The following is a 13,887-nucleotide window of genomic DNA, read 5'->3' as shown; positions in this document are numbered from 1 at the left end:
AGCTTTCATTTTTTTACAAAATTTGCCACACTGCAATTAACAGGTATAGCTTCTCTAAAAGGAACATGCAATACAGAGAGTGTGGCCATGGCTGGTACAGATTTACATTCTATTGGGAGATAACGATTGCTATACGGTCTCACAAATGTTTAAGACTACAAATATTGTAGACTTCTTAAAAGATGTCTCAAGATTGAAGGACCCTGCTGCGGTTTGTCTAATAAAATGTAAGAAGTGGCACATTACAGTATACTGCCATTCTCCCGTTCTCACCTCCTCCAAACTCATGGCTTTAAATGAAGCCTCTTCCACCGGGGTGAGTAGGGGATCAGTTAGTGGTTGCTTGTTTTTCTGTAGAATGCTAAAAATCTCCTGTTCCAGTGGTGTGCGTGCCTAGAGAATGATACAAGTGCTATCAGAGTTAATCCAATAAAAACTTCTGCACATTATAAGCACAACAAAATTACCTCCATCAAACTCTTCAATTTGTACATTCCAGAGACACTGAGAATTCCAAATCCTTTAAATCAGCATGTTTATTCATTTTTGGTATATGGTGCATTCTTTCTGCTTGCATTTAACCATCATGTTATAAACTTTAACAGTAGCACCCTTGAACAAATCCCTTTGGAGTCAGTCTCTAACGAAACAATCCTACACCGGATAGACAGATTACTTTATTTCAATAAAGGATTACCCAGTGGATCTAGGTTTAGCTCTCTGCTATCTAGACCTTTTGTTTTTAGACACTGTAATTACTGTATTCATGAAGGGAGGGCATCATTCAGACATGCAAGTTAGGAAGTGATGACAGACAAAGACCGCAATGGGACACTAAACTTAACTGCTTTTTTTTTTTATCTGGATCCAAGGAGAGAGCAGACAGACAGAGCAGAAATGCTCTGTGCATGCGCACTATAAGGCATGCACCCCTTAGTGTTCTTGCACTTCTGCCCTAGGTCTTGGTACCACTTATGCTTTAAAATTACCCAATTCTGTTTCATAAAGGATATTATCTATGCCAGCATAGTTTTATGGTATCTGTAGATATTAGAAAACAAAGATGTTCCATTTATGTGTGTTTAGAAGATCATGCCTTACAATAACATCAGACTCAATCTTCTGCAAACTTCACCAGGGGATTATATTGCAATGGGGGGGTCATAAGGAAGGTAGTATATGCTTTAAAAAGCTTATGCTGGTTAGCATCCATAAACAAGGCTATGGTCCACAAAACTCAAACTGGCTAGTAAAATTCTGTTTTCAACAAAACTGTACAATATGACTACTACTGTACTAATTAATTAAAAAAAAAATCTGCCTGTGCCATGCAGCTGTTAATTACTCAAAAAGTATGGTCACAAATTACCTGCTCTTTCACCCGTGATTTGGTTAAAGAGGGTTGTTCACCTTTCGGCTCTTTTTTCCAGTTCGGTTCATCAGAAATACTTTTTTCAATTACTTTCTAGTTTCCATTTTTGACTGTTTTCCTAATATTAAAGTTACATTTTTCACCTTCTTATGTCTTTCTGTGAATTCTGAGGGAGGCTAGCTGATTCTGTAAATTGTTCTAAATTGATACATTAGTTTCATTATGGGAAGCTGTCATAATCAATAGTTGCTAATAATCCACAGATGCTGCTGAGAAATGTATCAACTACAGGAACATTAAACTTCAGTTTTGGAATAATAGTAAAAAAAATAAATGAAAAAATGTCTATTTCTGAAAACAACTGAAATGAAAAAAGTTTTTAGAAGGTGAACATACCCTTTAAGTCATCACAGGGGTCATACATGCCCATTATAAGCAGCCTAATGGGGTTTAGTGGCAGGGCTGATATACTATAATTATGATAAGCCACTGTAACCATTTACATTCCTGCCTCCCCTCATTGGGGCTAGATCCTCAAGCAATATAAAACGACTTACCGTCCAACCACTTATCTTTTCTTCAATTGGAGTAGGTTTTAGATTCTCTTCATTGAGTGGAAAAACTAGCTGATCAGCTTTCCGGTTCTGTTTCACAACATGGTCCCATTTTTCAACTTCCTCTGATGCCTCTTGGTAAGCCACTGCTCTTTGAATCTGTGAAGGGAGGAAATTAAATCTAGGTCACAAACACAACACCAAATACTGTTAAAATAAACATGATTTCTATTGATGACCAAAACCAATAACCTCTCAACTACACCCCAACGCCACATGAGGAAGATAAAGGCTGTTGTTCCCTGCATGCCTAAGACAAAGGAGGCCCAAGCATGACAAAAAGAGCAAGATGGGACAGTAACAGAAAATAAATGGTCACTATACATTTAGCTAGTGTGTGAAAAAACAGGATTTTTGATACTCACCGTTAAATCTGTTTCTCTGTGGTCGATAGGGGGACACAGGGACTATGGGGTTAAGCTCCACCCTCCAGGAGGCAGGACACTTATTCAAATGAAAAAAGGGGGCGTGCCAGTACTACGGCTTAACCCCAGGCTAGAGCCAATGTATTCAGTTGGTATCAAAGACCTGCTAACCAAAAAACATAAGTAATGCTCATATAAAATATTAACGGCAGAACAGATAACTCTGGAAGAAATTCCACACAGACCAACACGGTCAAACTCGCATAGGGCGGGAAGCCCTGTGTCCCCCTATCGACCACAGAGAAACAGATTTAACGGTGAGTATCAAAAATCCTGTTTTCTCTGTTGTCTCAAGGGGGACACAGGGACTATGGGGACTTAACAAAGCAGCCCCAGAACAGCAGGGTGGGAGCGAGAGAAAAGACACATTATTGCACTACAGAGTGCAACACCTTGCGGCCAAAAGCGGCTTCCGCAGAGGAAAACGTGTCAATTTTGTAAAATTTTGTGAAGGTGTGAACGGAGGACCAGGTAGCCGCTCTGCAGATCTGGTCCAAAGAAGCCGAGTTGCGCCATGCCCAGGAGGCCCCCACCGACCTCGTGGAATGGGCTCGGACGCCCTCCGGCGGAGATTTACCTTTGGCTAGGTAAGCCTGACGAATGGTCTCCCGTAACCATCGAGCAATGGAGGTCTTGGATGCTGCCAGGCCTCGGCGGGCCCCAGAAGGCAGTACGAAAAGATTTTGAGACAGTCGAAAATCCTTGGATCGCTGAATATACCAGCGGAGAGCCCGGACAACGTCCAGACCATGAAGTCTGCGTTCTTTGTCGTTCTTGGGATCCGGGCAGAGTGAGGGTAGAACGATCTCCTGATTTATGTGAAAGGATGAAACCACCTTAGGCAGAAAGGACGGTAAGGTGCGGAGCACCGCTTTGTCTTTGTGGAAGACAAGGAAGGCAGGATCGCAAGATAAGGCACTGAGTTCAGAGACTCTCCGAGTTGATGATATTGCCACGAGGAAGACAACTTTCCAGGTAAGCCATTGTTCAGAGACAGTCCCGAGGGGCTCGAAGGGGGGATCCAAAAGAGCATCCAAAACAGTATTCAGGTCCCAGCCAGGGACTGGTGGACGGAATGGAGGACTGATGTGTGCAACACCCTGCAGAAAGGTGCGGACGGAATCATCCAGAGCCAAACGGTGTTGAAACAATACAGAGAGAGCTGAAACTTGAACTTTCAAGGAACTGAGCTTCAGGCCCAACTGCAGACCCGTTGGAGAAAAGACAGCACTCTAGGGATGTTACAGTCCGTGAGGGAAAAGGGGCTGGAGATGGGAATTGCGGTGTCGTTGCACCAATTCCAATAGTTGCGCCAGACTCTGTGATAAGCTTTAGAAGAAGTGGGTTTGCGTGATTGCAGCATAGTAGCAATGACATCCTCCGCTATTCCCTGTCGTTTCCAGATGGCCGCCTCAATAGCCAACCCGTCAAAACGAAGAGGCCCGGGTTGCGGTGGGAGATGGGACCTTGTCGGAGAAGATCGTTCCTGAGGGCTAAGCGAACGGGCGGTGCTATGGACATGTCCCGGAGATCCGAGAACCACGTTCTTCTGGGCCAGAATGGAGCTATGACAATGACTGTGACAGGGGACCGCTTGATCTTCTTTAGAACCCGTGGTAACATGGGGAGAGGCGGGAAGATGTAGGCTAGGTCGAACAGCCAACATTGTGTCATGGCGTCGACCCCTGCAGCGAGAGGATCCCGTGAGCGGGCGAAGAAAGTGTTCACTTTGCGGTTGTTCCTGGAGGCCATCAGGTCGATTTGAGGACGCCCCCAACGATGAACGAGGTCCGCAAAGGCTTCTGGGTGAAGTTCCCATTCCCCTGGGTCCAGGAGATTGCGGCTGAGAAAGTCCGCTCTGGTGTTGTCGACTCCCGGGATGTGAATGGCGGACAGTCTTGCCGCATTGGATTCTGCCCAACTTAGAATCTGCTGAACTTCCGCTAGCGCTGCTCTGCTGCGGGTTCCTCCCTGGCGGTTTATGTATGCGACTGTGGTGGAGTTGTCGCTTTGGACTCTTATCGCTTTGGCTTGGAGAAGAGAGGACCAGTGAAGGAGCGCCAACTTTACGGCGCGGAGTTCCAGGATGTTTATGGAGAGTTTGGACTCCGCGGGAGACCACAGACCTTGTGCGGATAGGGAGTTGAATGTTGCTCCCCACCCCAGAAGACTGGCGTCGGTCGTGAGAACCGTCCAATCCGGTGTGGCCCAGGATTGACCCCTGGACAGATTGCTCGGCTTGAGCCACCACTGGAGAGACAGCCTGGTGGAGGGCAGAAGAGTCATCTTCTGAAGGAGAGATCCGCCCTTCCAGGCAGCTAGAATGTTGGATTGAAGGGGGCGTAGGTGAAGTTGAGCAAAGGGTACCGCCTCTATGGTGGACACCATTGATCCCAGGACTTTCATGGCCAGATGAACAGTAGGGCACTGAGAGTGCAGGAGAAGTCTGGAAAGAGATCGTAGCTTCTCCTGTTTGTCGAGTGGGAGTAAGACACGTTGTGTCAGAGTATTGAACTCGAGACCCAGGAAGGTCATCTGGTGACTGGGAACAAGGTTGGATTTCTTCCAGTTGATGGTCCAACCAAATTCTTGTAGAAGGACAATCTCTCGACGGAGATCCTCTGCGCTCCTCTCTGCTGTGCTGGCCTTGAGTAGCAGATCGTCCAGATAAGGGGTCACCGAAATCCCCTGAAGCCGTAATGCCGCAGCCGTCACGAGTTTGGTGAACACCCTGGGGGCTGATGTGAGACCGAAGGGGAGCGCCACAAACTGGAAGTGACGATTCTTGAAGGCGAACCTCAGAAACCGATGATGAGGAGGCCAAATCGGGACGTGAAGGTAAGCATCCTTGATGTCTAGGGACATCAGAAATTCCTTCGACTCCATGCCTCGAATGACTGATCGCAGAGTTTCCATTTTGAAGCGAACTGAGCGGATGTACTTGTTGAGGAATTTCAGGTCTAGAACTGGCCTGAAGGACCCGTCCTTCTTGGGGACTAGAAAGAGGTTGGAGTAGAAACCGGAGAAAATCTCTGATGGGGGTACTGGTACGATCACCCCACTTTGCTCCATTTTGGTGATGCAATCCAGAAAGGCCTGGCCCTTGGTGGGACTGGTTGGAATTCTGGACATGAGGAATTTTCTTGGGGGAAAGGACGAAAAATCGAGATGATAACCCTCTGTGATGATCTCGTTGACCCAGGCGTCTGAGGAGTGTCGACTCCACACCTCCCGGAATTGCAGAAGTCTTCCCCCTATGGACTGCTGCGGTTCCGGAGGGGATGGCCCGTCAGCCTGATACGGGCTTGTCGGAGGAAGATTTGTTCTGGAATTTGGAATTCTTCCAAGTTGGGCGTCCCTTGTCAGAAGGTTTGGAGCGAAAATTGGAGCGTCGAGGCGGACTGTATCTGCGTGAAGATCGGGCAGATTGGCCTCGAAAAAATTTTCTTTGACGAAAAGACTGAGTAGATCTAGCCTTAGCTTGTGGGAGGAATGTGCTCTTTCCCCCAGTGGCTTGGGAAATAATTTTCTCGAGTTCCTCACCGAACAGTCTCTGTCCCTTAAAGGGTATAGAAGTTAGGGACTTCTTAGAACTGAGGTCAGCAGTCCAATTCTTCAACCAGAGAGTTCGCCTAGCGGCTACTGATAGAGCTGAAGTCCGTGCGGTGATCTGTGCGGTGTCTAGTGTGGTTTCGGACAGATAGGCCGATGCCTCAGCTATAGATTGAACAGATGAGACGAGGTCGACTCTAGGAACACCCTCCTGAATATCAGTAAGGAGGGAGTCGGCCCATGCTTGAATCGCTCTGGCTACCCAGGCCGACGCTAGGACTGGACGTAGGGTAGAACCGGCTGACGAGTAAACGGCTTTGAGAAAACCTTCGAGACGTCGGTCAGATGGGTCTTTGAATGCAGCCGCGTCTGTGACTGGAAGGGTAGTTGATTTTGACAAACGAGAGACAGGAGCATCGACTGTAGGGGGCATAGACCATTTGTCCACCAATTCCTTTGAAAAGGGGTAGGATTTGGAGAATTTGCGAGTGGCTTGAAATTTTCGTTCCGGAAAATTCCATTCTTCTTGTATGATAGCTAAGAGCTGATCGTGTGATGGGAAACAGAGCGAGGATTTGTGTTGTCTTTTGAATAAGCTGGAGGTTTGAGCCTGTTCCTTTGACTGAGAAACTTTTAATACCTCAGTAACACCTTTGATGATATGTTCGATATCGTGTTGGACATCGTGGCCTTTAGCCTCATCCTCAAGTTCCTCTTCATCCTCCGACGACACCTCGGAGGGGAGAAGTTCGCCCTCTGAATGAGAGGAATCCCCTCCCGCAGTTGAACCATCAGAGGGAGCGTGGGTCCCTGTGCGTGGTCTGGAAGGCTCTGGTCTCTTGCGTTTTCCACTGGATCTTTGACCCAGTCTGGTCAAGGCTTTACCCAAATTATCTGCGAGGGCAGGTAGATTTTGAAGGGAGGCCAGAGACTGTGAGAGTTGCAGAGCCCACAGAGGAGCAGGGGGTTCTGAAGAGGGCCCAGCTGCGCTGTCTTGAGGAGTGTCGTCTCCTGACGGGGACCCGATAGTTCTGTGTGAGGGAAATTAGAGCCCCCTGAAACAGGTACAACAGAAGCTCCCTTGGAGCAAGATCTGCAAAGGGGCTCCCCCTGTCCCCCTGGAATTTTGGATTGGCAATTCTTGCAGGCAAAATAGGTGATTTGACCTGCTGTTGCTGGTGCTCTGCCCCCCCCCCGCCCTGGGGAATAGTCCCCCAGACTTACCTTCTGCCATAAGCAGTGTCTGTGGTACCTGCTGAATAACTGGCTGTGTGCACTGAAGGTTAAGCAGCTTTGTCCCAATTGGCAATCACTGCTGCTAGGAAGGTGCGTTCCAAAAACGGGCTGTATAAGGGCACTGAGCTGGTTAAGGAGCTGAGAGCAGGAAAGGACGCGTCCTCAGGGAGGTAGTGGAAGCGCAAAATGGCCGCCGCAATGGAAAAGGGCGCGAGATGCGGTGAAAGAGAGGCTTGGAACGCGGTTCCGCCCCCTCCTCTCACATGCGTTCCAAAGGAAGCGCGCTGCGCCGCGAATGGCGCCAATGTAAGGGAAAAACCCCTGCAGTACCCCCTGAGGAAACGTAGAAAGGTAGGAATAGAAGGGAAAACATAAAAACCAGGAGCCCTGGCAGAAAGAAACATCCCCTCTTGCAGCACAACAGCCAGTCAATAGCAGTAGATGGGGGGGGGGGGGAACCCAGAGCGTGAAGTCAAAGTAATCTTTGTACTCACATGCAGCCGCACTGTAAGGCCCTCTGCTCTCCCTCAAGGATTGCAGGCATGCCTACGCGAGTCTGTATAGCCTATAGGCCAGGGAATGACTCCAGTGGGCCTCCCACGGAGGAGGTGTACTCAACAGATACAGGTAGCCCTGATTGTGGTAGCACCCCTGTCTACTTGAAGCTTGAAAACTTGGAGCTTGCATGTTGTCCATCCTCCTAGTAAGCAGGACACTTAAAAACTGAATACATTGGCTCTAGCCTGGGGTTAAGCCGTAGTACTGGCACGCCCCCTTTTTTCATTTGAATAAGTGTCCTGCCTCCTGGAGGGTGGAGCTTAACCCCATAGTCCCTGTGTCCCCCTTGAGACAACAGAGAAACAAGGGTTTTGAGCTTATTTATTGAAAATTTCTGCAAAAATCCTACTAGTGCCAGCAATCTGTTACACTTTCTGCTGCCTCTTTCTCAGGCTGTGCAGGGGAGCTGGCACACTGCACTGTAGGATATGAACCAATCTGCAGCTAGGCTGACCTGAAAGAAAATTGAAGCCTGTCTTTGCTTGTGTGACTGCAGGGCTGTAATTGGCTATCTCCCTCCTACTGAGTTTCTGGCAAGAAACATTTTGACATGACCACATTTGAAACACGGACAGGGACTGTAGCAGATCTCTAAGGAGCTCCAATAAAGGGGCAATTTTTAAAGTTAACGATAATTTTTAGCCCAAAGTAAAACCAACCCTTGGGGCATTACAGCAGGTATTTCACACATCCTATATGTCTCCTTTAAATTATGAATTCCAATGTTACTGTCTAGAATCACCACAACTCCAAAAATTCTACCTACCCTCTGAGTTTCCTCCTTACTGAGGGGAAGTTCCACACTTTTCTTTTGATTGATATTTGACAATTGCTTCTTCACAGTAGAAAAAGAACCAGCTTTCTGAATAGGCTCAATAAGGTCAGAAAGGCTTATCTTCTCTCCAGCACCTAAATATAAATCAAAATGTTTAGAACAAGAAGCAATAGCTGGTGCATCCTTATTTTCATGCAAGGTTTACAGGTGGTTTTGTAAAGAACAACCTTCTGAACTGATGCCAAATTCAGAAACCTGCAGACTGGCCTCTGTCCGCTCCGCCAACTTCCTCCTAGAAAGACAAAATTGTGCATCATTTAAAATTAATAAAAGCAGTCTGTGCCTCAGATACCAAGCTGGTAGTAACAAACTGATAAAAGAAGCGTGTGCCTGAGGTCCCAAGCTGGATTTTACAACCTGTAAAGTCCATAATTAATTGTACACAGAGATGCTAACCTTTTCTTTCCATCCAGAGATGAAATAGCATCCAGTAGTCTCTGGTGCTTCCTCTGTGCATTACTGTCTTCCTGCAATAAAGAAATAATAATTATATTTACATTAATGCAGCACCATCAGGATATACAGAGCAGTAAAAAGCAGATTCACTAGTTTTGCAGCTGCCATACTCGGGTTATGTCTGAGGACACTGGGTAATTAAAAAGCCAAGAGATGGAGCTTGCAGTAAAGAAAAACCAACAGGGCATGGACAAATATCTGGCAACACTAATACAGTGTCAGCATCATAACATATCAAATTTATGAGCTAAACACTGAAATATTTAAGATGACTACTACATAAATAAACAAAACATTAAACCCTGTTAACTCCGTGATGTTGGTGTCCCTCCAGCATCTAACTACTAATGAGGTATGTACAAAATCCACAAATGGACATCACTTTTTTATTAGTACTGTTATCTAGGCCACAAAAGTTGCATGTACATAGGTGCATTTCACATTATCCTCTCTTTTACCCAGCATTAAACTTAGGCCACACAAGCCTATCTGCCCTGCACCCATCATTTCATGTAGACTTTATAAGCCTCTCTAACCTGCCCCCCCAGACCAAAGACTTTATTCGGGCTTGGACACACACCAGGCACCTCATGTAGTCCTTGCACAATACTCTCTCTATCAAGTATTTTAACACTATCAGTAGGCCTTACAAACTGACTTTTCTCAATTGAGAGCCCTAAAATTTGCCATTCATACTAAACAGCTTGGAAGTCATCAAAGGAACAACCAATCCACACAATGTAGCTTAAAAAAGCCATTTACCCTGTACAAAATATACTATACCCCAAAACATTGTTGTTTCACCATTGCGTAACCCACCTAAAATAGGAATAATTACAAATATAAGGAAGCATATCAGCATTCTTACCTCATCTTCACTTGCACTAACTGGATATTCAGGAGCAAACAAGTCGTCTTCTTCACTCATTTTGTCTGATGTTTGGATACTGTAAGAGTTAAAAACTAGCTTTAGGTCACTGATTGGGAGACTAATCAAATACAACTACTAAACTTTTATAAAGACAGGCAATATATAGGTCCACAAACCTTACAAACAATGGAATTTCTAGAACAGAAACAAACACAGGGGCTTATTTGTTGAACTGCACTGGTGCAACATATTAAGATGAATAAAAAAAATACATTAGGTAACAGACAAGAGATGGGGACATAAACCTCCAATAACAGTATTGCTCTACACAAATATTGCTGGACCACATTCCAAGCATACTTCAATAAGCTATTAAAGGTTAAATCAGCTGGAAGCTAATAACATGTTAGCTAGATTCTTATGGCAACGCTGCTATACATTTTTTTTTTTTTAAAATACCTTTTCCTTAATTCTCCATATTTTGTCCCTCTGTGTTTATGGATGCCCTTATTCATTTTTAATGCATTAATCACTGGAGGCATCAAACATATTTCTTTTAGGGCCAAATACCTAAAAACACTATAATGCGCATGGTTGCTATGGGTCACTATTGGTTGCTAGGGGTCACTAAATCACAGCGTTTATCCATATCACTAATTATTTCCTTGTTGTATTAGCCATGTGTTGCGTACCATTATGTTAGAAAATGTAATGTTCATTTCATATTAGCATGATTTTTTTGTTTTATTTATGAATGAGACTATGGATTATCTGGGAACCACTCAACATACATAACCACCTATGTCTGGGAAAGCTTGACAAAATCTTTGCGCTTTGGTATTTGATTAAATAGTTCACAGTTATCCATAATGATAAGGTGCACTGAAGAGACTTAGGCTAGTGCCACATAGAGGCTGAAATAGGCCTATTGAAATATGCAGGCTGAGAACCAGCCCATATGCGGGCATTACCCTCCTCCTGGAACTGTTGTGTTGGCTTGAGTGCAAGCACACTGGGCTGATTTTGGTGAAGAAACGCAAGACTTTGCATTCTCGCGCTGGAAGGATGGCAGGAGAGGAGGCTAATGCCCGCACAGAAGCTAGTTTTCCGCCAGTGTATTTTAGCACCAGCCTTAAAATATAGAAAGACAATTTACAGTGGCTTAACAACAAATGACTGTGCCCTGTTAAAAAAAAAAAAAAGTTCGGGGGGGGGAGGACAAAGAGTGCCGTCCCCCAGCTCTAGTTGGAATGCACTACAAAGCCCTGATTAAGGAAACTACAACATAGCAGACTGTATGGTCCAGGCCCCTCCAACAATGCAGCAGAGTATACTGTATAATAGTTACATCACCGTTTATTTAGTCTACCTGGGACCTTTCTCAAGTAAAGGTCCATGAGAAAGGTGGCAGGAAAGTCCAAAACATTAAAAAAATAAACATGTTTTCTATAAGTCCCAGGAGTGCACCATCTCTTTATGGATAGTTACATAAGGTTTGGAGCATATATTACACATATGTAAATTTGTGACAAAGGGTTTAAGGAGAAAAAAAGTCTTGCAGCACTTGAGGGTGCCAAATGTTAGGCACCCCCAAGTGATTGTAGTTACTTACCTGAAACCCCGGGCCAGTGCTCCTATCAGCAGAAAACTGCACTGACCTGGGGTTATACCAGTGAGCACCACGGAGCGATCTTCTTCCGTCTTCCTCCTTTTTCGCGTGGCTGCGCATGTGCAGTAGACCGAAAAGCCGAACTTTAACTAAAAAGTCGGCTATTTCATTCAACTGCGCATGATTTGCCCTGGGAAATTTGAAGACAGAAGCGAATCACTCCGTGGTGCTCACTGGTATGCAGTTTTCTGCTGATAGGAGCACTGGCCCGGGGTTTCAGGTAAGTCCAGTATCAGTGAAGTTATAAAAAGCTATTGGTGACCAGGGCCCCCCTATAAGTTAAAAAAAAAAAAACATTGACGCCAGGCCCCCCTTACAAGTTAAGAAAGCATTGGGGCACCAAAGAATATTTTTTTAAAAAACATTGGCGCCAGGGCCCCCCTTACAAGTTAAAAAGAAATTAAAAAGAAAACTGCACGCGAAATGTAACCAGCTAAAATCTCCCCAAAGCAGCCCCCAGCCCGGCGAACCTTAGTAACGGCGACCCTCCAACACCATTAAATCATCTTCCCGAGTTGTTTCAGTCACACTGGCCTGGGGACGTCAACCCCTCCATAGGCTTGAGTCCTGTTTTCATTTCTAATTAGCCTATAGAGAGACTGCGCCGCCCTAGGCATCGGACATAAACACACCCCTACGTCATGTTCCCTGACGTCACGCGCCGACATCACACAACGAGTTCAGCGGAAGCGACGTCAGTGCCCCGTCTTTCTCTGACCCCCTACCCCTCACCCTCTGTGGGTTGAGTGGGTAGGGTTTTCAAAAAAAAAAAAAATAGGCACCCTGTGGGCCGCCCCCAAAACCTAGGCCTATAAATAAATAGGGTCCTGCTCCTAATAAAATCATTATAAAACCCTACTCATATTCCAGTCTCTTATTCAAATGAGTGCATGGTTGCTAGAGTAATTTGGACCCTTGCAATTCGATTGCTGAAATTGCAAACTGAAAAGCTGCTGAATAAAAAGCTAAATAACTCAAAAACCACAAATAATAAAAAAAATGAAAGCCAACTGCAAATTGTCTCAGAATGTCACTCACTATTATTATTATTAACATGTATTTATATAGCGCCAACATATTGCGTAGCACTACAATCATACATAAAAGTTAATCTGAAAGGGAACAGACCCTTTAACAGCAGGTTGGTTGGATCTCTCTATTAATCATTTCTGCTAAGAATACGGCTTTTAGTTCATTGGATTGTAAGCCCCATTTGCTAGATGCAGCGTGCTTTCCTACACCCACGTGGGTAGATTGTAATGCGACTCGTACTACAGTTTAGCCATGCAACAACAATGAATATTCAATACCGCCCAACACCTTTCGCCAAACAGTCCCGACTTTCTTAATAGAGCACGAAGTTCTGGAACGCTGCTTAAACGTCTCGCAAAGTCGTTGATGTCGAGTTCCGTGGCTCCGGCCGGTCAGCTAATTCCGACATCACAAGTCTCCTCTCGCGAGACTACACGGGTACGGTGCCTCGGCAGCTCACTGCCTTGGGGGCGTGGCGATCAAGGAACGAGTATGAAGTTGCTTCACCATTACGTATTCTGTGGTGGGCACGGCAGGTTGTTGGTGTCTTTTCTTAGTGTAATATTACTCAGCTCTTACTTTTGTCAGGAACCGGGCCACTAAAGCCTCAGCTCCAAGTATTTGACCACTGTTATGTAATTCATTATTTTTCTCTGCATGTCCATAAGTGTGCTAGCCTGCTGTCACTGAACGAAAAACATATCAATTTGTTTTATCTTGGTGGTGAGTTCTAGCAAAAGCCCAATTACTTTTGCTGAAGTTTAGGCTCCAGGGCCGGCCGTACTACAAAATTTTCGGGGCTCCTAAGCCCCACCCCAGATCCCACTCACTCTACATCACAGTTAAAAGACCAAACAGACATCAGCGCTAAAAACAGTATCCCCCCCCTATAATTTAAAAAAAAAAAAACATTGGCGCCAGGGCCCCCCTTACAAGTTAAAAATAAAATTGGGGCCCCAAAGAATATTTTTTTAAAAAACATTGTCGCCAGGGCCCCATACAAGTTAAAAAGAAATTGGGGCCCTAGAATATTTTTTTTAAAAAAAATAGGGGATTAAAAAAAAAACCCACATTGGTGTTCAGAGGAATTGAACTTGTGGCTTCAGGACTTCAACTTCGCCTCCTTTCGTGACTTTGGGTATTTTCGCCACTTCAGGACTTCAATTTCCGCTGTTTTCGTGGCTTCGGTGCTGTCAAGGGGATCCCGGCTCTTTCAAAAGTTCAGCACTGCCGGGCCCCCCTTCAGGCCTGGGCCGGTACACTTGTA

The 13,887-nt window shown here is 45.3% G+C and overlaps 1 protein-coding gene across 3 annotated transcripts in view; it reads right to left on the bottom strand.

Moving 5' to 3' along the window:
• The window catches only part of utp14a.L (UTP14A, small subunit processome component L homeolog), a 33,262-nt gene extending 20,180 nt beyond the window's left edge, over positions 1 to 13,082 (bottom strand). The window contains exons 1-7 of one of the 3 annotated variants that reach the window (XM_018228731.2): positions 12,930 to 13,082; positions 9,917 to 9,995; positions 8,989 to 9,059; positions 8,760 to 8,824; positions 8,524 to 8,666; positions 1,930 to 2,085; positions 274 to 393 (exon numbers count right to left, since the gene is read on the bottom strand). In XM_018228731.2, coding sequence (XP_018084220.1) covers positions 274 to 393; positions 1,930 to 2,085; positions 8,524 to 8,666; positions 8,760 to 8,824; positions 8,989 to 9,059; positions 9,917 to 9,976 — 615 coding nt within the window. In that variant the 5' untranslated portion in view covers positions 9,977 to 9,995; positions 12,930 to 13,082. 3 annotated transcript variants of the gene reach the window in all.
• Between the last annotated feature and the right edge of the window lie 805 nt (positions 13,083 to 13,887).

The sequence above is a fragment of the Xenopus laevis genome, chromosome 8L, assembly GCF_017654675.1.
Source record: "Xenopus laevis strain J_2021 chromosome 8L, Xenopus_laevis_v10.1, whole genome shotgun sequence".
Taxonomy (NCBI): Eukaryota; Metazoa; Chordata; class Amphibia; order Anura; family Pipidae; genus Xenopus; species Xenopus laevis.
Note: the sequence above shows the minus strand (reverse complement) of the source record. Positions and strands in the feature narration are given on the sequence as shown.